This window comes from Hylobates moloch, unplaced genomic scaffold (genome assembly GCF_009828535.3).
Source record: "Hylobates moloch isolate HMO894 unplaced genomic scaffold, HMol_V3 SCAFFOLD_4, whole genome shotgun sequence".
NCBI classification, from domain to species: domain Eukaryota; kingdom Metazoa; phylum Chordata; class Mammalia; order Primates; family Hylobatidae; genus Hylobates; species Hylobates moloch.
Genome location: NW_026652279.1, coordinates 14,783,818 through 14,808,666, shown reverse-complemented (window position 1 = coordinate 14,808,666; position 24,849 = coordinate 14,783,818). Strand labels below are relative to the sequence as shown.

The following is a 24,849-nucleotide window of genomic DNA, read 5'->3' as shown; positions in this document are numbered from 1 at the left end:
CTAAAATTTTAGATTTAAATTTGTTACTGCTATAATAATGCTGCATACCAAAACTGATTGACATCTAAACATTTCTGTGTAGTGCTGAGATTTTCATATCTATTTTTTTTTTCAGGGTAAGACTGACTTTTTTTGCTAATATTGTACCCATGACATCTCATTGGATTCTAATATATATAAGGATAGCATATTTACATCAACAAGACAACATTTTTCATTTTATACTTTCAGATCATTGTCTCTATATAAAAAAGATATTTAATATTTTAATTTTCAAAAATGTCTCTGTAAATAAGATGCATCTTACACAGACTGTATGTCTTACAGAATAGCAATTATATTCAATATGTTTATTTCTTTGTGTTACAATTTCCTTGTTTACCTTATAGAGATGATTCAGGACCCTACTGAATCCACTAGGCTGTTGCAAATATCAAGATCATTTATGCAATAGTCATTTGAGAAAAATAAAGCATGATGCAAAATATTGCTATGCTGATACCAACTATATGAGCAGCTAGGGATTAAGCCAGATCCCCGTAGGGAACAGAATATTCAACTTCCTCCTTGCAGTGAGGTGATAAAACCTGTATGGACCAGCTGGGTAACCCTAGGGGGAAAGAAATTGTTTAAAGAGAACTTTCTAAGGCTGGTAGGAAGTTGAATTTTCTTACCAATAGAAGCAGCTGAACTATTTGTTTTTTACACATTAAATTTGAAGTTGGTCTCTGATTTCCACCCATTGCCCAAGAGTTTAAGAAAGAGAGATGACCACAGCTACTGATGATTAACATATCAAATGTTTTTGTCTGTGGTAAACACAAAAATTCCTGAATTTCCTCTCAGAAGCTATTGTTGCATAGAAATGTATTATTATTTAGTCCTCCACAAATCGAAACCATTTTTTTCTTTAGAAATACTCCCAGATTGGCTGGGTGCAGTGGCTCACACTTGTAATGCCAGCACTTTGGAAGGCTGAGGCAGGCAAATCACTTGAGGTCAGGAGATCAAGACCAGCCTGGCCAACATGGTAAAACCGTGTCTCTACTAAAAATACAAAAATTAGCCAGGTGTGGTGGTGTACACTTGTAATCCCAGCTACTGGGAAGGCTGAGGCATAAGAATCACTTGAACCCGGGAGGTGGAAGTTGCAGTCAGCCGAGATCGTGCCACTGCACTCCAGCCTGGGCTATAGAGTGAGATTCCGTCTCAAAAAAAAAAAAAAAAAAAAAAAAAAAAGAAAGAAAAAGAAGAAGAAATACCCCCAGATATATGCTTCATCCTTTAACACTGCCCAAGTATCTGAATGCTTCTCTTGGATGTATTTTAAATAAAATTCTGTACACATAATCATCTCATCTAATATTTTAGTCTCCCACATAAAAATCTCAGCAAAAAATCCAGCTTTTACTGAGATTACCTGTTTTAGATGTATGTTAGAGTGGAAAATGCAAAAGTAGAGAAAAAAGGTTGTAAGGAACTGCTTTAAAATGGAAACAATCTTTTCCACTGGTCAATAGGATTATGGCTAATCTAATCTTGATGTTGAGCCCTTGACCCATATGCTCTACAAGTGTGTCTGTCTGTTTCACAAGTGTGTATTACTTTTATAACACAGGTGTGGGGGAGTCAGTTGCACAGAAAGAGTCTCAGGAATGCTAGATCAATATAACACCTCAGGTGCCACTGAAATGGTCTCAGACGTTTAGGAATTGGAAGGCGCACAAAAGCTGTTTTCACAGCTAGCTCAACCTGCTTAAACAATGTTAAATGCATAATAGTCTTTTTTTTTTTTCTTAGAGATAAATAGCATTTTAGAAAAAAAATAAGGAAAAGCATACTCCCTTTTGGGGGCAACTGATTTGGCAAAATTTAACGAGGTTTTTAAAACTCAACAGTCATGGAGCACCATTAAATATTCACACAAAAAGACCCAGGCAGCTTAGAGATTAATATTTCCTTGGTCACAAGACGCCTAATTGACTTGCAACAAGACAAAATATTCAGTGCATCTGGTTGGGGCCAACATGGATGATGACGTGTTTCTCATAAGCCCTTTTCATTGTTTTCTCAATTTGCTTCAGAAAAACTTGCGGGATTCGTCCACATAAAGTGTGCACAGTCTCCAAAAACTTCAGCTGAAGGGGATAATACATGGATTGAAAGAGATTGTCTTGAAAGGGAAACTGAAAGATGACAAAAAAAAGTTTATTTAGTAACGGAAATGCCATTTTAAATGCAGATCATTTTTACTAAGAAATGACACAGGAATTACGATAAGCCCACAGGCACAGGTTTGGACAAGTGAAAAGACCTTTGAGGATCTAACTTAAAATCTTGTCTCAGCTGTGCAACCCCAGGTAATCATTTAAACTCTCTGAACCTCAGTTTCTTTACCTCTTTAAAAAGAAAAAGGCCAGGCATGGTGGCTTACACCTGTAACCCCAGCACTTTGAGAGGCCGAGGTGGGAGGACCACTTGAGCCCAGGAGTTTGAGACCAGCCTGAGCAACATGGCAAGACCCCATCTCATTAAAAAAGAATAGTAATAAAATTAAAAAAAAAAATTGGGGTCCTTAAGGGTCTTACAATCTAAAAATGATGCCTGTCTAAGGACAGGAAAGTCCATATATCATAGCATGTTTATGCTGAGTAGAAGCAAGGCTCAAGATACTCACTTGAAATCTACTACAACAAAACAATGAATTCTTCATCTTTTTTGCCCTTAATCTTAATGAAGAAACTTTAGGGTATGTCTATGGCAATCTCGTGAAGTTCAGGGTTTAACAATTACTAGTAAAATTTATTGGCAATAGACCATATTTTGATAATTCAGGTACCAAATATTAGTGGTTGTTTACTTCCCTCTTAATATTGGGCCTTTGAGATCATCACTGTCATTTTTAAAAATTCTTTTGTTTTTTCCATGGAATACATCTATGAGCAGTATATCCCAAAATAAATCTTTCAGACCACTTAGTTATGCACATGTGTCAAAGTTTTATTACAATCTTGTTGAAAGGGAAAAGGCTGGTAGTAGATCAAGCCAAAGATCCACTCTTGTTCAGGACATTTTATATGGAAAGACTAGCGAGAAATGAAAAGAAGAATGGTTAAAGATCAGTACACTCTTGCCTAACAGGAGAGGTGGGTGTCTGGTTTCCTAGAACAAATGTTAATTAATCCTTTAAAATTAATCAGAAATACTGCTTACACAGGTTTATCAGAGATGCCAATTTCTTCTCGGAAGGAGATTATGTATTATGTAATGCAAGAAGGTTCTCTTCCAGACCAGGTTTGGGATACTTTTTCTTTAATCATGAAATTTAAACCATTGATAAACCCCTTGAGGCCAGTCCTGAATCTGTCCTTTTCACCACTGTAGCCCCAGTAATGGGAACAGGATAGGTCAAAACCTTGGAATCACCCTCAATTCCTCTCTTTCACCCGACAACCCTCATCCAGTTCATCAGCAAGTCCTGTAAACTCTGTCTCAACAACATATCCCAAATATGGCCACTTCTTCCCATTTTCCTGCCACCACGCAAGCCCACGCTGGCCCCATTGCTCATCCAGGTGGCTGCGATTAGTCTCACAAATAAATAGCCTTTGTGTTTTCACTCTTGCATCCCTTCCACCACGTTACCAAGGTGATATTTTTAAATCATAAATCAGAGCCTATCACTTTCCTGAAGGGGCTTTCCACTGCCATTAGAATGAGATTCCAACTCCTCCCTTGTTCTAAAGGTTCAAGGTGACCTGGAAACTCTCCCCTCTCAGTTCCTCCTCTCTCCTCTTATCTGGCCATTCCTGTCTTTCCAGCACACCAAATTCATTCCCGCCTCCGGGACTTTCCCTTGGTTATTCCTTCTGTTTCACGGGATTTTCCCCAGATTTCCCCTGGGCTGCCTCCATCTGATAAGTCTAGGACTTACAAGCAGCCTTCCTGGTGCCCCTCCCCCCAGCTAGTAGAACACTCCTCTCCAGCCCGGGACTTTGGACCCATCAGCCCACTCTTTTGACACCTTTTGAAGTCCTTTCACTATCTCAGAGGATTTTTTTTTTCTTTTTTTTCTTTTTTTTTTTTTTTGAGATAGAGTCTTGCTGTGTCACCCAGGCTGGAGTGCAGAGGGGCAATCACGGCTCACTGCAGCCTTGAACTCCTGAGCTCAAGTGATCCTCCATCTCAGCCTCACAATTAGCTGGGACCACAGGCACTTGCCACGATGCCCAGTTGTTATTATTTTTTTTCCTAAAGAGGCAAAGTCTTGCTCTGGCTGGAGTACAGTGGTGCCATCCTGGCTCACTGTAGCCTTGGCCTCCTAAGCTCAAGGGATCTTCCCACCCCAGCCCCAGCCCCTCCCTGCCCAGTAGCTGGGACTATGGGCATGTGCCACCAGGCTAATTTTTTTTTTTTTTTTTTTTTAATTTTTGTAGAGACACATCTCACTATGTTGCCCAGGCTCAATTTTTCCTTCTTTCTTTTTCTCAATGAGTATTGTCTGGCTTCCCCCACCAGAATATATGCTTTTTAAAAATTTTTTATTTATTTATTTTTTTTCCAAGACAGTCTTGCTCTGTCACCCAGGCTGGAGTGCAGTGGTGCAATCTCGGCTCACTGCAACTTCCGCCTCCTGGGTTCAAGCAATTCTCCTGCCTCAGCCTCCTGAGTAGCTGGGATTACAGGTGCCTGCCACCGCGCCTGGCTTATTTTTGTATTTTTAGTAGAGACGGGGTTTCACCATATTGGCCACGCTGGTCTTGAACTCATGACCTCAGGTGATCCACCTGCCTCAGTCTCCCAAAGTGCTGGGATTACAGGCGTGACCCACTGCACCCAGCTCAGAATATATGCTTCTTAAAGACTAGGGCTTTATCTTATTACCTTCCAAATTCCTAGAAACTAGAATTGTTCCTGCATAAAATAGATGCTTCATAAATGATTGTCAAGAGAATTACTGCAAAAATGTCTATCTGATAGATGCCTTCTTGTGGGGAGGCTGCACTGCCCTTTCACACAAACACGTACGACACAGGTTAGGATGTCTATGAGCACCTGAAACAGAGAGAGAAATAGAGAGAAAGAGAGATAATATTTTCAGAGACAGATGAAGGGAGAAAAAGAAAAAAATATATATAGAGAAAATGTTTATAAGCAAGAAGAGAGAGAGAAATGTGAAAAAGCTAGAGAAAGTGTGAAATCGTTATCATCAAAACAACTTCTTTATATCTTTTTTTTTTTTCAGATGGAGTGTCACTCTGTCGCCCACGCTGGAGTGCAGTGGCACGATCCTGGCTTGCTGTAACCTCTGCCTCCCGGTTTCAAGCCATTCTCCAACCTCAGCCTCCCAAGTAGCTGGGATTACAGGCATGAGCCACCAGGCCCGGCTAATTTTCATGTTTTTAGTAGAGACAGGGTTTCGCCACTTTGGCCAGGCTGGTCTCGAACTCCTGACCTCAAGTGATCCACCTGCCTCAGCCTCCCAAAGTGCTGTACAGGCGTGAGCCACCGCACCTGGCCAAAACAACTTCTAATTATTGCACAAACTGTAAGTCAAGCTCTGTACTAAAAGTGTAAAGACTATCATTTCGTTGAATTTTCATAACACTTGTTTAAGGTAGATAATCTTATTATCTACGCTTGACAGATGAAAATCTGAGGCCCAGTGAGGTAAGGGCACAGTTAATGGCAAATCACCAGAAAGTGGCAAAATTGGGGTTTGAACCCGTCTGTCCAGGCCCAAAGCCAAGCTCTGACCCACTACACAATGGTTCACAGCATTGTAGAGAATGGGGAAATACAGCTTTTATGATGGAGTCTCTTTATATTTACTCACATTTTGGGTCAGGGTTAGTGATTTTTCTGATTGAAATGCCTGAATGAAAACTGTATTTTTAGGCCCAACTGAGGAAAATCATGGAGTGTACTAAGCAGAATCATTTATGAAACAAAGTTGTTCAGCCCTCTTTCTGATCCCCCAGAAAACAAACAAGATGAGTTGTAACTCAAGAACCACAACTGCTCAACTCCAAACCAGGGGTGACAGATCACAAAAGAAACCCAAGAGTGGCTCTGATAGACACATGGCTGCTGTGTACTTATTTAACTTCTGCTTGTACTCCTGAATGAGTTTGCCCCTGGAGTCAGCGTTTGAATATTTAAATGTGAGGATATCATTAAGCACAGAACAAATTTTCTGCGTAATTAAATCACGCAGCCTTTGAAAACCAAACAGCAGGAAATGCAGAAGAAAAAGCTTGGATGCACGCTAAACACTTTCCCTGTACAGAAGTCAACTCTAGGAATTTCCTTTTTCTTTTTTTGAGATGGAATTTCACTCTTGTTGCCCAGGCTGGAGTGCCATGGCATGATCTCGGCTCACTGCAACCTCTGCTTCCTCGGTTCAAGTGATTCTCCTGCCTCAGCCACCCGAGTAGCTGGGATTACAGGCATGCACCACGACGCCCGGCTAATTTTATATTTTTAGTAGAGAGAGGGTTTCTCCATGTTGGTCAGGCTGGTCTCGAACTCCTGACCTCAGGTGATCCACCCACCTCGGCCTCCCAAAGTGCTGGGATTACAGACGTGAGCCACCACGCTCAGCCAACTCTGGGAATTTCAGAGTTGGAATTCTCCAGGACTCCCCCTAGCAAATGCATACTTTCTTTTTTTCATTTATTTTCTTTTTTTTAATTTGTCTTTTCTGAGACAGGGTCTTACTATGTTGCCCAGGCTGGTCTTGAACTCCTCGCCTCAGCCTCCAAAGTGCTGGGATTATAGGCATGAGGTACTGTACTGGGCCTATTTAATTAATTAATTAATTGGTTTTTTTGAGATGGAGTGTCACTCTGTCACCCAGGCTGGAGTGCAGTAGTGCAATCAAGACTCACTGCAACCTCCACCTCCCAGGTTCAAGCAATTCTCCTGTCTCAGCCTAGCTGAGGATTATAGGCGTGCACCACCATACCCAGCTAACTTTTGTATTTTTGTATTTTTAGTAGAGATGGGGTTTTACCATGTTGGCCAGGCTGGTCTTGAATTCCTAACCTCAAGTGATCTGCCTACCTGAATAGCTGGGATTAAAGGCGTGCACCACCATACTCGGCTAATTTTTGTATTTTTAGTAGAGATGGGGTTTTACCATGTTGGCCAGGCTGGTCTTGAATTCCTAACCTCAAGTGATCTGCCTATCTCAGCCTCCCAATGTGCTAGGATTACAGGCATAAACCACCACAACAGGCCGATTTTATTTTTTATAGAGATGGGGTCTCACTATGTTGGCTGTGCTGACCTCAAACTCCTCTTAGGAGCAATCCTCTCACTTCTTAGCCTCTTAAAGTGCTGGGATTACAGGCATGAGCCACTGTGCTGGGCCTTAAATGTTTTATTATTTTTTTTTGCAAATGCACATTTTCATACACAAAAAAATGTTACTATGTTACAGGATTTACCCCCTACCTCACTTCTACCAAAGCCTGTTCATGAAACTGAGAGAATCTGATCTTTAACAACAAAGTCTAATAAATTCTACATGTTTTATGTCAGGGGTTGGCAAACTTTTTCTGTAAAGTAGTAGATGGTAAATATTTTAGACTTTGTAGACCATATGTCCTTTGTCACAACTAATCATCCTGTGCCAACATAGCCATAGATAATACATAAACGGCCAGGCATGATGGCTCAGACCTGTAGTCCTAGCACTTTGTGAGGCTGGGATGGGAAGATCACTTGAGGCCAGGAGTTTGAAATCAGCCTGGGCAACAAAGCAAGATCCCATCTCCATCAAAAGAAAAATGACAATACATAAATGAACAGGTATCAATGGTTCCCAATATGACTTTATTTACCAGTGCTGACATTTGAATTTCATATAGTTTTCTTGTGTCACGAAATTTTTTTTTTTTTGAGACAGGGTCTGGCTCTGTTGCCCAAGCTGGAGTGAAGTGGTGCAATCATAGCTCACTGCAGCCTTGAACTCCTGGGTCAAGTGATCCTCCTGCCTCAGCCTCCCAAGTCACCGAGATTACAGGCATGAGGCTTCCCTTATTTTTTGAATTTTTTGTACAGATGGGGTCTTACTATGTTGCAGTTTTCTTGAGAAAGTTGCATAAAGGGCTCCAGACAGCCATGTTCATACACATACCTGCATTCCTACCGTATTTTCTCCTCTCTTTTCCCATCCCTAGCCCTCGAGTCCATAAAGAGGCAAGAACCCTCTTTTTTTTTTTTTTTTTTTTTTGAGATGGAGTCTTGCTCTCCAGCCCAGACTGGAGTGCAATGGTGCCATCTCAGTTCCCTGCAAGCTCCGCCTCCTGGGTTCACGCCATTCTCCTGCCTCAGCCTCCCGAGTAGCTGGGACTACAGGCGCCCGCCACCACAAAAAATTTTTTTTTTGTATTTTTTAGTAGAGACAGGATTTCACCATGTTAGGAAAGTCTCGATCTCCTGACCTCATGATCTGTCCACCTTGGCCTCCCAAAGTGCTGGGATTACAGGCATGAGCCACTGCGCCAAGCCTAATTTTTGTATTTTTAGTAGAGACAGGGTTTCACCATATTGGCCAGGTTGGTCTCGAACTCCTGACCTCGTGATCCACCCGCCTTGGCCTCCCAAAGTGCTGGGATTACAGGCGTGAGCCACTACACCCAGCCAAGAACCTTTTCTTCAGTGCCCCTTGGCAGTGAGAAGGTTCCTGCCATCTGTGCTGTATGTACTTGACTCTTATCTTGTACCCTTTGGTGGGGAAAAATGGAAGACTGGGGAGTCAGGGCCTCTTTCTGCTGCTTGCATGCACTTCTGCAGTTAAGCAAATAAAGGCTTGATTGTTACTTTTAGTTTGGCTCCTTGTCCTAACTCAACACCTTGACCCCGATTGAGTAACAGATTGGACCTGGCAACTAGGCAACGTATTTAGCTAGAACTGAATAATATCATATTCTTTTTATTGTCTAATCTTGATCCTATGTGTTACCTTCCACTATGGCAAAAGGCAAAGAAGTTGTCTTTGTGACATGAAATTTCCTCCTAATGTAGGTGGCTCACACCCGTAATCCCAACATTTTGGGAGGCTGAGGCGAGTGGATCACTTGAGGTCAGGAGTTCGAGACCAGCCCGGCCAACATGGTGAAACCCCATCTCTACTAAAAATACAAAAATTTGCCAGGCATGGTGGCACGTGCCTGTAGTCCCAGCTACTTGGGAGGCTGAGGCAGGAAAATCACTTGAACCCAGGAGGTGGAGGTTGCAGTAAGCCAAGATCCCACCACTGCACTCCAGCCTGGGTAACACAGCAAGACTCCATCTCAAAAAACAAAAACAAAAAACAGAAATTTCCTCCTAAAGTAAATTTAGTTAAGTAAAAGATAATGAATGGTGTACGTGGAAATAAGTCAAGTAGATATGACATAGTACAAGGTGGCAAGAGGATATAGTGACACAGCGTGACTGAGGTTGGGAATAACTGGTATAACTCTATGCTTTGGGAATATTTGGCCTTCGAAGGGACAGGTGACTAAAGCGCCGATATTGCTTCATGCGGATAAGCACATCTGCTAACAGAAGCAAGGGCACACTTACATCCCGTACTGCTTCATAGAGCGCTCTAAACGTTGGTTGCTTATCGTCATGGTAGACGCCTCGGTTTCCATGCAGAACAGACACACCTTCATGCTCAGCCTCTCTGCAGTTGCTTCCGTACATGCAGTGATCAGGACGGTAGTTCCACTGGCAGGGGAATACATAGAGACACTCTGGTGGTAAAAAGAGAAAGACATATATGTCCACAGTGAGTGCCAGCTCTCATGCACATGTCCCGCGATTAAACTGTTTCCACTAACTGTACACAAGCATGTAATTTCAAAGTACAGGAGTGTGATTTTTTACTCATAGATCAAATTTTGCCGCATTTGTCAAAATTCTGAGATCAAGAATTGAAGCAGCACACAGTGATGATGTAGATTTCATCTAAAAAAAGAAGAGAGTATTGCATCTTAAATAAGAAAGCAAACACAGGCATCAGGCAGCCTGGGTCCAAATATCAACTCTCTCACTCAAAACCACTGAAATCCATGTCTAGTCACTTAACTTCCTGTACTTCTGTTTTCTCATCTGTAAATGGGAATAATACAACCTCTATCTTATTTTGATGATTAAACTTTAAACATACATGTAAAATGCTTAGCAGGGTATCAAACAGACAGTAGTGGTTCAATAATGTTAGCAGTTGCACTGGCTGGGTGTGGCAGCTCACACCTGTAATCCCAGCGTTTGGGAGGCCAAGGTGGAAGGATCACTCGAGGTCAGGAGTTTGAGACCAGCTTGGGCAACATAGCGAGACCCCTGTCTCTACACAAATTTTAAAAATTAGCAGCTGGGCCAGGCATGGTGGCTCACGCCTGTAATCCCAGCACTTTGGGAGGCCAAGGCATGCAAATCACCTGAGGTCAGGAGTTTGAGATCAGCCTGGCCAACATGGCGAAACCTGTCTCTACTAAAAATACAAAAATTAGCCAGCCATGGTGGCACACACCTGTAATCCTACCTACTTGGGAGGCTGAGGCGGGAGAATAGCCAGGAGGTGGCAGAGGTTGCAGTGATCCAAGATCACACCACTACACTCCACCCTGAGCAACAAAATGAGACTCTGTCTCAAAACAAAAAAAACAAACAAACCAAAAAAATTACAAAAATAAATTAGCCAGGCATGGTGGCATACTTGAAGTTACTGGGAGGCTGAGATGGGAGGATTCCTTGAGCCCAGGAGTTAGAGGTTACAGTGAGCTATGATCATGCCACTGCACTCTAGCCTGTGACGGAGTGAGATCCTGCATCAAAAAAAAAAAGATACACACAAAAACATGTCAAAAATAGTGTTAGCAGTTGTAATCAACTCTTTGGAAAGGTTTTATAAAATGGACAGAGCTAAAAAAGAGGAGTCAAGATTAAAGTAAAGATTCTGCTTCAGATTAAGAACAAACAAAAAACAAAAGAAAAAAAAAAACCAGCAAAAACCCCCACTTTCGGCTGGGTACAGTAGCTCACACCTGTAATCCCAGCACTTTGGAAGGCTGAGATTGGTGGATAACTTGAGGTCAGGAGTTCGAGACCAGCCTGACCAACATGATAAAACCCTGTCTCTACTACAAATACAAACATTAGCCAGGCATGGAGGCAGGAGCCTGTAATCCCAGATACTCAGGAGGCTGAGGCACGAGAATCTAGAACCCGGAAGGCAGAGGTTGCAGTGAGCTGAGATCACACCACTGCACTCCAGCCTGGGTGACGGAGTGAGACTCCATCTCAAAAACAAAAACCAACAACAACAAAAAAAACCCCACCTACAACAGGAAAGAGAAAAACCCCAAAGCAAAAAGCAAAGAAAAAAAAGCTCTGTGCCAAGGTAACTATATGCACCACGGCCATATGTGCACATATGTACACAGGGGTGTTTGTATCTCTAAACCCTGGTTGGTTCTCAACCAGGGGCAACTTTGCCCCCTCCCCACTCCTCTACCCCAGGGCCATTTGGCAATATTTGGAGGGAGACACTGTTGACTGTTATACATGGGGGAGGCTGCTACTGGCATCTAGTGGGTGCTCTGAACATCCTATAATCAACGGGACGGTCCCCAACAATAGCAATAGTGATGACGTTGAGAAACTCTGCCCTAATCCTATTGGATTCAGCAAGTTTCCTCTTGGTGACCAGAATTATACAATTAGCAATAAATTCACGACCCCCTAGCTTCCTGGCTTCTCAGCTTGATGCTTCTCAGGGTTGGGGGCAGAGGAGTATGGATCAAAGCTCTCTGCAAATGTGTGTTGCTGATCATGAGAAAGGCCCTGTGAGAGAGCACAAGAGAGGATTACAGCAAATCAGTAACACCACCACCATTGGAAAAGCAACTTCAAGATGTGCTTGTTCATTGGGTTGATGGCATTCCTGTCTCATGGAAAAAATCATTGCTTAGTGATTACTTACAGAAAGCTTCAAGATGGAAAGCAAATAATGAAGTGATTGTCACACATCCCGTCTGGCAGGCTGTGTATGTTTCCATGGCTCAGTCTTTTATAGGACAGTGACATTCAGGCATCCTTTATCAAATTCCTAATTGCTCATAACACACTGTGACATTTCTCTTTTCTCAGGAGAACTCCATTCCACCATGACATTCCCTTACTTGCATTTACCTGAACATTTGCACATACATAGTACCTAAGTGGGACGGAGTAGTGACCATCCTCAAGTCACCCTATATAGATTTGAATCACAACTCCTCTATTAGCTGCCTGACCTTTCTGCAATTTAATGCAGAGGTTGGATATGAGGATTAAATAAAGGAAAATATCTAAAAGTGCTTTTGAACTGTGCCTGGCCACACCCAACTGCTTCCTTTTGTCACCCAATGGGTCACATCACTCATTAATGATGCTCATCCAAGCATTTACATTGTCCTGTTTAAGCACCTTCTAAAGTTTCCAGTTGAAAAAAACTGTGCTTGACTGTTTTTGTAAATACACTGATTGATTGAATCAATGAATATTTGTTGAGTGTCTGCTGTGTGCACTGTGGACAAATAATAGAAAAATCCAGTCCCTGCGTTCATGGAGTTTAGATTAGTGATGAGAGTTTTTGCCTCTTTCCAAGTAGTTTAGGGCTCTTACTACAAAAAGAAATCTTTTCTCGGCTGGGTGCGATGGCTCACACCTGTAATCCCAGCACTTTGGGAGGCCAAGGCGGACGGATCACGAGGTCAGGAGTTCGAGACCAGCCTGGCCAACATGGGGAAACGCCCACCTCTACTAAAAATACAAAAATTAGCCAGGCATGATGGCGTGTGCCTGTAGTCCCAGCTACTTGGGAGGCTGAGGCAGGAGAATTGCTTGAACCCGGGAGATGGAGGTTGTGGTGAGCTGAGATAGCACCACTGCACTCCAGCCTGAACGACCAAGCAAGACTCTGTCTCAAAAAAAAAAAAAAAAGAGAGAAACCTTTTCTGTCTTTGCAACCTCCTTAGAGGACTGAGCCCAGTGAGAGGGAATAGAAGGCAGAAAACAAATAGAAAGGGCAAAGACTCTGGAATCAGAAGTACAGAGGTACAAATCTGGCTTCTACCCCCATCTAGCTCTATAATTGTGGTAAGTTAGAAAAACATTTCACCTCGATTTAACAGCAGTAAAGAGAAGCCAAGGCTGGGCATGGTGGCTCACGCCTATAATCCCAGCACTTTGGGAGGCCAAGGTGGGAGGATTGCTTGAGCTCAGGAGTTTGAAACCAGCCTGGGCAACACAGCGAGACTCTGTCTCTACAAAATTAAAAAATTTGTCCGGGTGTGGTGGCTCACGCCTGTAATCCCAGCACTTTGGGAGGCCAAGGCAGGTAGATCTCCTGAGGTCGGGAGTTCGAGACCAGCCTGACCAACATGGAGAAACCCCGTCTCTACTAAAAATACAAATAAATTAGCGGGGCGTGGTGGCACATGACTGTAATCGCAGCTACTTGGGAGGATGAGGCAGGAAAATTGCTTGGATCTGCGAGGCAGAGGTTGCGGTGAGCCAAGATCGTGCCATTGCACTTCAGCCTGGGCAACAACAGTGAAACTCTGTCTCAAAAAAAAAAAAAAAATTAGCCGGGCATGGTGGTACGCACCTGTAATCCCAGCTACTCAGGAGGCTGAGGCAGGAGAATCACTTGAGCCCAGGATGTGGAGGCTGCATTGAGCCAAGATTGTGCCACTGCACTCCAGCCTGGGCAACAGGGTGAGACTGTCTCAAAAAAAAAAAAAAAACAAAAAACTCCCGACCTCAGGTGATCTGCCCGCCTCGGCCTCCCAGTGCTGGGATTACAGGTGTCAGCCACTGTGCCCAGCCTACTCCTCTCCTTGTATTTCTGATTATTTCACACTCTTGGGATCTCTAAGATTATGAACTAGTTTATGCCTGATCTTTTTAACTTCATGGTAATATAGGCTTGCTACACTTTTATTTTTATTTTTTATATATTTTTATTTTTTAGTAGAGATGGGGTCTTGCCACATTGCCCAGGCTGGTCTTGGACTCCTGGCCTCAAGCAATACTCCCTGCTCAGCCTCCTAAAGTGTTGGGATTACAGGCATGAGCTCCCGCACCTGGCTTCGCTTAATACTCTGTATGAATAGAACGGAGGCTGTTTAACTGCACTGTTAATAGTTTTTTTTTTTTTTTAACGTCCCATACTGGAACTGAGCTTTCCCAGCATTCTCTTTTTCCTTATTTCAGAATGCTCCTTGTTCCAAAAAAGGCAATTAAGTTTTTTGAGAAGACTTTTCTGATCACACAATCTGAGGAAGCTCTTCTCTCGCCAGCCTTGAGGGTCTCTCTCTCAACCCCTCATTTGTTTCCTCCATCTCATTTATCACAATTTGTGATTTTGAACAACTAGTTATTCTTTAGGAGTCTACCTTCTACCTCCTCTAACAAAAGGTAGGTTTCATGAAACCAGTAACTTTGTTTAACTTGTCTGTTGCCATATTCCTGGGACCTAGCCCTGTGGCTGGCACATAGTGCTCAAAAACTAGTGGCTGAATGAATGAATGAAATGAAACTTATACCTCCTTGCACCAAATGCATCTTTTCCCTTTCTGCAGCTTTCTATCTCCTTTCCCTCCCGAACTTCTCTTTTCTCTCATTTTCCTTGCTGTGGCTCTTTCTCTTCCATTTATTAATACTTTGCCCCTTCACTCCCTTCTCTTAATTCCATTCATTCAACCAAACAACACTTCTGAACACCAACTCCATTTAAAGCACTGAGCCTTGCACTGTGAAAGACACAAAGTTGACACAACCCCTTCTCACACAGACCATACAATTTTTACCCTTTTCTCTTGTGTTTTACATCAGGGCTCATGAACTTCCCAGACTGCTGAAACAGTGATTTGTTACCAGTTTCCTAGAACAGTCCCAATATGAAATAACTGGGCTTGTCAACCCCACAATGCAGCACTCATAACTGCCTGTTGCTAGGTGCTTTGGTGTGGTGAATATACAATGTGGTTGCACGCTCAAGGACAGGGCTCCAGTGACCCCAGGCAGGATGAGAATAAGGCCCTCCTGGAGCCATTGAAGAGACTTGTCCCATGTGAGTGAGTCCTGCTCCTTCGGGTTCCCATGAACTCCTCCTGCCTCCCTAGTATCACACACTCAACTCACAATCTACGTGTACTCCACGGGCATTTCAGCTCTTCTCTCTCCCCTCAGGCAGAATTCTGCCTCTACTCTAGCCCGATGCCCTGTCTGATCATTTATACTTGGCTGGTTTCATTTTCTTCTCTACCCACGTCTCACACATCTCAGTTTTCTAGAAATTGCCCTTGGAGAAGGAGCAGACCTATGTGGTCACGTTTGAGAGAGGAAAATGCCACATGACTTTGCCCTTCTAGAGCCTGATCAAGGGTGGTCTCCCAAATTAAAGAGAATTCAGTCGCAGCTGGGCTGGACTAGTCTCTCTCTCTCTCTCTCTCTCTCTCTCTCTTTTATTTATTTATTTTTTTTGCTAAGAATTCGAATTAGGAAACAGAGGAGATCCATCATCATTGATTTGGACTTGTGAAGATGTATTCACTTGGGGTTGACAATCAGGTTGGGCCATGGGCAAACAGAGAATGTTGTCTGAGAGACAGAATAGAATCAGACTGGCATGGAGAGAAGCAAAGATCACAGAAACCATGAGGCCTCGGAGAGATGAAGACACTACTTTGGTCCTTGGCAACTTCCCAAGGCCAGTTCTCATGAAGCCTGGCTTGACCTGACTCATGTGGTCATGAGACTGCCCCTGGCCTCTTACAATATCTGCCCTCACTTAGCTGGCCAGAGTGGAGCTGTGTTCCCTGAAACCTAAGTGCATTCATCTAAACACATCTTCCTATATAGAATTCTCTTTTGGTTCCTGTCAGATTTACCCCTTCCATAGAACTCTGCTCTTGACTCAGACTCACCTTTAAGGGTGTGAACTGAGTTTTCCACCCCTCGATGAAGCTGCCTTGGCTCACCTGCCAGGAAATGTCCTGTGAACTGTCCTGCATGCCCCCACGGGTTTCCGCTATCTCAAGTCAGTCTATTACCCAGCACTGCAGTTAAGTACCCACAGGCATTTACTATCTAATTATAGCAAGAGTTTTAAAAACACTTTCTAGCTAATGACTTTTAAACACATTTTACAAAGCAGTGTTATCAGATACAAGACACTATAATAATGACAACATTCCTGATGTGTGCTACATGTTCTATGTGCATTGGTTCACCCATGGCAACCTGAAGAGCCATAACAATAAACATGTTTGTCTGCTATGCCATGGCCAATACTATCTCCCTCTCTCCTTTCCATGGATAAAGGTGACCAATCTTTTTTTCAAATACAGTTTGTTCTGGTTTGTGGAAAGTCCTATGCAATCAATATACATGCAGAGAAACCTTACAAGGTGACGGATGCTGCTGGATCTCAGTTCAAAGATCCCATGTTTAATCAAGTACCTGGGTAAAGTATGAAATAGGAAGATCAAATGCAGGCTGTACCAGGAACCATCAGGGAGTTAACCTAACAATCACTCATCTAAAACCAGGAAACTTGGTTATTTACTTGATACTGTGCAGAACCAGGATTTAGAACAACGTCACGATTATTTTCCAATATCCTGTTTTACTCAATGGATCTCAGATGGAGAGTGAAGAAGCAATTAAACTCCTCTGGTTTCAGCCCCAATTAAAGACAAGGGACTCCTGTTTAATTGCAAAGCTGCTTACGACTGCCTTCGGGTATTATTTATTTACTCACTAATCACATCCTCAAATAATCAGCAACAGGCTAAGAGGAACTGGGGAGGCAACTGTGTGAATCTTTTGGATTCCTCAGTTTGGGAATATGGACAGGGAGACTTAAATTAGATCGTTTCGGCCACATGACAGAGAGGAAAATGCAGTATTTAAAGAAAAGGGCCGGGTGTGGTGGCTCACGCCTGTAATCCCTCAAGTGATCCACCAGGGGGTTCAAAAAATTACCCGGGCATGGTGGCAGATGCCTGTAATACAAAAATTACAAAAATTAGCTGGGTGTGGTGGCAGGTGCCTGTAATCCCAGCTGCTCGGGAGACTGAGGCAGAAGAATCGCTTGAACCCAGGAGGCACAGGTTGCAGTGAGCCGAGATCGTGCTACCACACTCCAGCCTGGGTGACAGAGCGAGACTCCGTCTCAAAACAAACAAACAAACAAACAAACACAAAACCAGGTGGCTCATGCCTATAATCCCAGCATTTTAGGAGGCCGAGGAGGGTGGATCACCTGAGGACAGGAGTTCAAGACCAGCCTGGCCAACATGGCGAAACCCTGTCTCTACTAAAAGCACAAAAATTAGCCAGGGGTGATGGCGCATGCCTGTAGTCCCAGCTACTTGGGAGGCTGAGATAGAAGAATTGCTTGAACCTGGGGGGCAGACATTGCAGTGAGACAAGATGGTGCCATTGCACTCCAGCCTGGGTGACAGAGCCAGATTCCATCTCAAGAAAAAAAAAAAAAAAGATGAAACCTACCTAAGAAGAAAAAGGAAGAGATGCAGACCTACTGTCACAGTGAAATGGATTAAAGCATGCCCTAAGAGGCTGGGCCTGGTTACTCACGCCTGAAATCCCAGCACTTTGGGAGGCCGAAGCAGGAAGATTGCTTGAGCGCAGGAGTTCCAGATGACCTTGGGCAACATAATGAGACTGTCTCACAATCTCTATAAAAAATTTAAAAAATTTGGCCAGGCGCAGTGGCTGATGCCTGTAATCCCAACACTTTCGGAGGCCGAGGCAGGTGGATCACATGAGGTCAGGAGTTTGAGACCGGCCTGGCCAACATGGTGAAATACTGTCTCTACTAAATATACAAAAATTAGTTGGGTATGGTGTTGGGTGCCTGTAATCCCAGCTACTTGGGAGGCTGAGGCAGGAGAATTGCTTAAACCTGGGAGGCAGAAGTTGCAGTGAGCCGAGATCATGCCACTGCACTCCAGCCTAGGTGACAGAGCAAGACTCCTTCTCAAAAAAAAAAAAAAAAAAAGCTGGGTGTGGTGATGCACACCTGTAGTCCCAGCTACTTGGGAGGCTGAGGTGGGAGGATCACTTGAGCCCAGGAGGTCAAGGCTACAGTGAGCCATAATTGCACCACTGCACACCAGCCTGCGAGACAGAGTGAGACTTCATCTCATTAAGAAAAAAGGAAAAAAAGAAAAAAAAGCCTGAGCACCGTGGTTGATGCCTTCAATCCCAGCACTTTGGGAGGAGGAGGTGGGCAGATCACCTGAGGTCAGGATTTCGAGACCAGCCTGGCCAACATGGGGAAACCCCGTCTCTACTAAAAATACAAAAATCAGCCAGGCATAGGGGCACGCTCCTGTAATCTCCGCTACCTGGGAGGCTGAGGCAGAAGAATTGCTGGAACCCAGGAGGCAGAGATTGCAGTGAGCTGAGATCGTGCCACTGCACTCCAGCCTGGGCGACAGAGCCAGACTCTGTCTCAAAAAAAAAAAAAAAGCCACAAGTGAACAGCTAAGACATTCCCCTTTCCTCTACTAAATTAGTATTGGGAATCTTTCCAAGAAACTCTGTATCAACCTGCTTTTTTTTCTTTTCGAGGATTTGATCCTTTTTGATCCAAAGACATATGAAATTGATTTTTATTCCAGAATTTTTTTTAAAAAGGTACACAGTATGTGTTCCAAGGGTGACATACAAACAAACATAGGCAAAGTCTTTCTGAACAGCAGTCTCTACTTCAGGATTTTTAAATCAAAAGGAAAGGCCTGAAAAGGGTAGGGTAAGGTTTGCTTTTTTTGCCCAAAGATCTCTCTCAAGAAGAAAACATAGTTTTAATTTTTTTTTTTTTTTTTTGAGACAGAGTCTCGCTCTGTTGCCCAGGCTGGAGTGCAGTGGAGCAATCTTGGCTCACTGCAACCTTCACCTCCCGGGTTCAAGTGATTCTCCTGCCTCAGCCTCCCAGTAGCTGGGATTACAGGCGCCTACCACCACATCTGGCTAATTTTTTTGTATTTTTAGTAGAGACGGGGTTTCACCATGTTGGGTAGGCTGGTCTCAAACTCTGGACCTCAAGTGATCTGCCCAACTCGGCCTCCCAAAGTGCTGGGATTACAGGTGTGAGCCACTGTGACCAGGAGTTTCAATTTTTAATAAGAATAAAGTTTTAACAAGGAAGAGGAAAAAAGAATTTTATTAGCTTTGCGTATAAATATAAACACACAGACCAGAAATTTTCATCTCCCTTTTTCCCTCTACCCCACCAAATCATCCACCTAACAATATAAAAAGAATTTCTTTTGCCCCAGATGAAAAGCAAAAGGGATTTAGGGATCTGAGTTCTTTTTCTAGGATGTTTTGACCCTGAATATGTTCCTGAACTCCAAGGACCCTGAGAATCAATTCCCTTCAATCTAGCAATTGTTCAGGCTACAGGGTCTCCTGCCTAGATTATATATTTCCATTTAGTTTCGCGCCTCACATCAATTTTAACTGCACTTCTTAGAAGAATGGTATAGCAAAATCTAAAAGATACCCTCTAAAAATGAGTCCAGTGTTGGAAGTTTCAACATTTGGCCTTTTGTGTCAGTAGTGCAAGGCCCCGCCTCCATCAGATACCCAGGGGGGCGGATGAAAGGGCAAACTTCACTGGGGAACACAGGCTCCTCTGTGCACAATTCAAGCCTAGTCAATAGCAACTCGGGCATGGAATGTGCTCCGTGGGGCGTGCTGAGTGTACTCCTACACAAAAGGCATTCTCCAAAGATAACCTACCTGGATTGAAATAAAAAATAATATTTAATAAATCTTGGTCTCCCCACGTGATGGCATTCTTGTACTTCTGGTACAGAGGGTACAACATGTCCTCCCAAGCCAGGCCTGTTGGAATCATGCTGTTCTGGAAAAAAGAAAACCATCAGAACAGCTGAAGCAAAGCAAATACATTTTGTCCACTGAGAAACAATGTAAAGGGACTGGTTTTCTTCTCTTCAGAGGAGGGAAACAAATACAGGAGGGGTCCTGCTATTCTCAGGTCACAGAACAAAGGGAAAATTTGGGCTGTTGATTGCATCGCTTTTGTCAGCTGTACACACGGATACTAGATGGACCAGGGACTGATAGTTGAACCTATGGTTTCTACTCAGAAAACCATGCCTGGAATTGAACCCCTTCCTTTCTTCTTTTCCCTCCCTCCTTTCCCCTCCCTCCCTTCCTTCCTGGAATTGAACTCCTTACTTTCTTCTCTTCCCTCCCTTCCTCCCTCCCTCTCCCTCTCTCCCTCCCTCCTTCTCCCTCTCTCCCTCCCTCCTTCTCCCTCTCTCCCTCCCTCCCTCCCTCCCTTCCTTCCTTCCTTCCTTCCTTCCTGTTTTTGTTTTTGTTTTTGTTTTGAGACGGAGTCTCGCTCTGTCGCCCAGGCTGGAGTGCAGTGGCACGATCTTGGCTTACTGCAACCTCCACCTCCTGGGTTCAAGCGATTCTCGTGCCTCAGCCTCCCAAGTAGCTGAGACTATGGGTGCACGCCATGACGCCGGGCTAACTTTTTGTATTTTCAGTAGAGATGCGGTTTCCCCCTGTTGGCCAGGCTGTTGTCAAACTCCTGACCTCAAGTGACCCACCTCCCTCCCAAAGTGCTGGGATTACAGGCGTGAGTCACCACACCTAAGAAAGAGGCAAAGTCTTTCTGAATGGCAGTCTCTACTTCAGGATGCTCTACTCTACTTCACCTTTCTTAGGTGAACATCTTTCTTAGGCTTATTTCCTCACTGTGAGGTGAAGGAACAAAATACAGATAACAGAGTTCAGGTATCTTAAAGAAAAACACCTTTCCTCATCTTAAACAATGATTTACTTTTAAAATAAAAGTAATATATTCACAGACTGAATTATTCAAACAGCATACAAAAATATAAATAAAAAAGTAAAAATATTCTTCTTCCATATCCCATTCCCACTTGCCCCAGAAGCATCCACAATTAACAATTAATGGTCTCTTAGGTATTCTACTGGACATTTCTTTTTCTTTCTTTCTTTCTTTTTTTAGAGACAGGGTCTCACTCTGTTGTTTAGGGTGAAGTGCAGTGGCTTTAATGTAGCCTCGACCTCCTGGGCTCAAGTGATCCTCCCATCTCAGCCTCCCAAGTAGCTGAGACTACAGCCACGTGCCACCATGCCCCATTAACTCTTCTGGAAATTTCTAAGGCATACAAATAATCACAGTCTCTGTCACCAGGCTGGAGTACAGCGGCATGATCTTGGCTCACTGCAACCTCTGCTGTCCGGGTTCACACGATTCTCCTGCCTTAGCCTCCTGAATAGCTGGGACTACAGCTGTGCACCATTATTCCTGGCTAATTTTTGTGTTTTTAGTAGAGACAGGGTTTTGCCATGTTGGTCATGCTGGTCTCAAACTCCTGGCCTCAAGTGATCCACCTGCCTTGGTCTTCCAAAGTGCTTGGATTACAAGTGTGAGCTACCACCCCTGGCCAGGAGGATAATTTTTTTTTTGACTAGTTCTGTACTGATGTTCTTTTAGGTTCTTTCCAGTTCTTTGCTAGGATAAAAGATGAGATCATGAACATCCTTATACAAATATTGTCATGGACTTATATAAATATATCCCTAGGGTAATTTGAAGAAATTTTACATAGTCTTTGAAGCATTGGGTATGAAGAGTTCAAACGTTATGGAATTCAGAAATGCAACATTGTATTCCTGAATGGTAACTTCGCTGAAGCTTTAAATTCCATTGCCATCTGAGCTTTTCCTGAATAAACACATATTCTGTAATTTTCTAAATACTTTTCTCTGGTTCCTTTTATCCTCACCTATAGGCCACCCAATTTCCAAAATCAGCATATTGACACTCTGGGAATGCCACTGTTGATAAGACCAACTCCCAGTCACAAGGAATTTTAAAGCACTCGTTTACCTTGAACTGGGTACTTCTTATCCGAGTTAAATTCATTAACATGACTCCTGAATTAACTCCTGCAGAGCCATAGAAAGGATGCCTAGCAAAGCGGCTGTACCAGCCAATCTTGGGGATTTCGTGCTCAGGGGCCATGGCTGCAAGCTGGGTGGAATTAAACAGCCTCAGAAGCTTCCAGATGTCATCGACAGGTCTCAGGAAGAGAACATCCGTGTCCACGTAGAGAAGTGAGTCCACATCCTTTAAAATCACCTTTGTGTGTAAGGAGTGGGCGTAAAGGGGAGAGGAGGGAAGAAAACAAAACAAAAACAGGTCAGAAACAAAGGAAGTAGCCTGGTAGGTAAATAATGCTACCAACTTTTGTTGATTCATACCAAATTCTGGAAAGGTACCACTCTTAGCTTCCATTCCTTCCTTCTCCTTTGACTTGAGGAATGAGTGTCGATCAAGAGGTAGAGACTTAAAAGAAGATAAATCTTCGTCTGGATTAGCCCAATTCTGGGACCCTGGACTACATTTGATAAGGGTTGAACTTACAAAAAAATAAAAACATCAGGCCGGGCGCGGTGGCTCACGCTTGTAATCCCAGCACTTTGGGAGGCCGAGGCGGGCGGATCACGAGGTCAGGAGATCGAGACCACGGTGAAACCCCGTCTCTACTAAAAATACAAAAAAATTAGCCGGGCGTGGTGGCGGGCGCCTGTAGTCCCAGCTACTCGGAGAGGCTGAGGCAGGAGAATGGCGTGAACCCAGGAGGCGGAGCTTGCAGTGAGCCGAGATTGCGCCACTGCACTCCAGCCTGGGCGACAGAGCGAGACTCCGTCTCAAAAAAAAAAAAATAAAAACATCAGCAAATTACTGTGGCTCTCACTTCTTCCATCTTCCAATAAGGCCACTTGTTTTTCTCTCTTAGGTTTTCCTTGGAACATCCAGTGTGGCATTAGAAAACTTGAAGTGGACAATCTCTATTTATTTATTTATTTATTTATTTTTGAGATGGAGTCTCACTCTGTCGCCCAGGCTGGAGAGAAGTGGCCTGATCTCGGCTGACTGCAACCTGAAGTGAACAATCTCTAAAGCAGCTCATACCAAGCCTTGGGGGTAAACACTCTCTGTCTCTGGATCCATTTCTTCTAGTGTTAATGGGGGGCCCTGCATCTTTTAAAACACATATAAATATAAATACACACACACACACATGCATACACACACACACACACACACACACACACACACACACACAGAGACACAGGCCGGGAGCAGTGGCTCATGCCTATAATTCCAGCACTTTGGGAGGCCAAGGCAGGCGGATCACGAGGTCAAGAGATCGAGACCATCCTGGCCAACATGGTGAAACCCCGTCTCTACTAAAAATACAAAAATTAGCTGGGCGTGGTGGTGCGTGCCTGTAATCCCACCTACTCAGGAGGCTGAGGCAGAAGAACCGCTTGAACCCGGGGGGGCGGAGGTTGCAGTGAACCAAGATATCACCACTACACTCCAGCCTGGCAACAGAGCGAGACTCCATTTCAAAATAAAAAATTTAAAAAAATATATAGTTTGCAGATGAGGGTCTTGCTCTGTTGTCCAGGTTGCAGTGCGGTGGCATGCTCTTGGCTCACTGCACTCTCAATCTCCTGGACTCAAGTGGTCCTCCCACCTCAGCCTCCCGAGTAGCTAGGACCACAGCTACGCACCACCACGCTTGGCTTTTTAAATTATTTGTGGAGACGAGGTGTTGTTATGTTGTCTGGGCTGGTCTTAAAACTCCTAGACTCAAGTGATCCTCCCACCTTGGCCTCCCAAAGTGCTGGGATCACACGTGTGAGTCACTGTGACCCGCCTAAAATGTATTTTTAGCTAAGATTTGGTCTTGGGATTAGGCAATGCAAGTCACCGGCTAGCTTTGTTTGTATATCAGCATGCGGCAACCTTTTTCCTCTAAAGGGCCAGATAGTAAATATTTCAGGCTCTGTTGCAACTCCTCAAATCTGCTGTTCTAACATGAAAGCAGCCATTGATAACAGATAAACAATGAGAGTGGGCCGGGCGCAGTTTCTTCAAAACAACAGAATTTGAAGATTCTAATTTCAATCCTAGCATTTTGGGAGGTCGAGGCGGGCAGATAGCTTAAGCCCAGGAGTTCAAGACCAGCCTGGGCAAATGGTGAACCCCACCTTTATCAAAAATAGAAAAATTAGCCAGGCATGGTGGCATGCGTCTATAGTCCCAGCTACTCAGGGAGCTAAGGTGGGAGGATTGCTTGAACCTGGGAGGCAGAGGTTGCAGTGAGCCAAGATCACACCACTGCACTCCAGCCTGTGCGACAGAGAGAGACTCTGTCTCAAAATAATAATAATAATGATAATAATAATAACGATAATAATAATAATAAGAGAGTGGCTGTGTGTCCTAATAAAAGTTTATTTCAGGACACAGAAGTTTGAATTTCATATAATTTTCAGATATCACAAAATATCCTTCTTTTGATTTTTCAACCATTTGAAATGTAAAAGCCACTTCTGGCTCACAGGCTGTGGTTTGCTAACCTCTGCTTGGATGATTCAAGCCACCTTAGGTAAATTAGTTCTCCTGTGCGAACTGCTTAGCTTTACAGAGCTTTGCTGAGTGATTTGAGACTTCAAAGCCTTAGTTAGTAGTAGCATTATTTGCTTTGTTTTGCCATTGTTCCCCAAACTTTGGGGTAGCTTAACCAAGGAAGGATTTGAATCTTCCTGGATCGTTGGCCTAACATCATCCCAACACCATAACACTTATGGACTGAATGTCTGTGTCCCCAACATTCATATGTTGAAGTCCTAACCCACAATGTGATGGCTTTTGGAAAGGGGCCTTTGGGAGATAATTGGGTTTAG

General features: G+C 43.7%; 1 protein-coding gene across 1 annotated transcript in view; it reads right to left on the bottom strand.

The window, feature by feature from the left end:
* Positions 1-248: 248 nt before the first annotated feature.
* The window catches only part of GXYLT2 (glucoside xylosyltransferase 2), an 89,892-nt gene continuing 65,291 nt past the window's right edge, over positions 249-24,849 (bottom strand). The window contains exons 4-7 of the mRNA XM_032149502.2: positions 21,974-22,225; positions 19,819-19,942; positions 9,577-9,749; positions 249-2,186 (exon numbers count right to left, since the gene is read on the bottom strand). Coding sequence (XP_032005393.1) covers positions 2,004-2,186; positions 9,577-9,749; positions 19,819-19,942; positions 21,974-22,225 — 732 coding nt within the window. The 3' untranslated portion in view covers positions 249-2,003. The remainder of the gene's footprint in view (positions 2,187-9,576; positions 9,750-19,818; positions 19,943-21,973; positions 22,226-24,849) is intronic.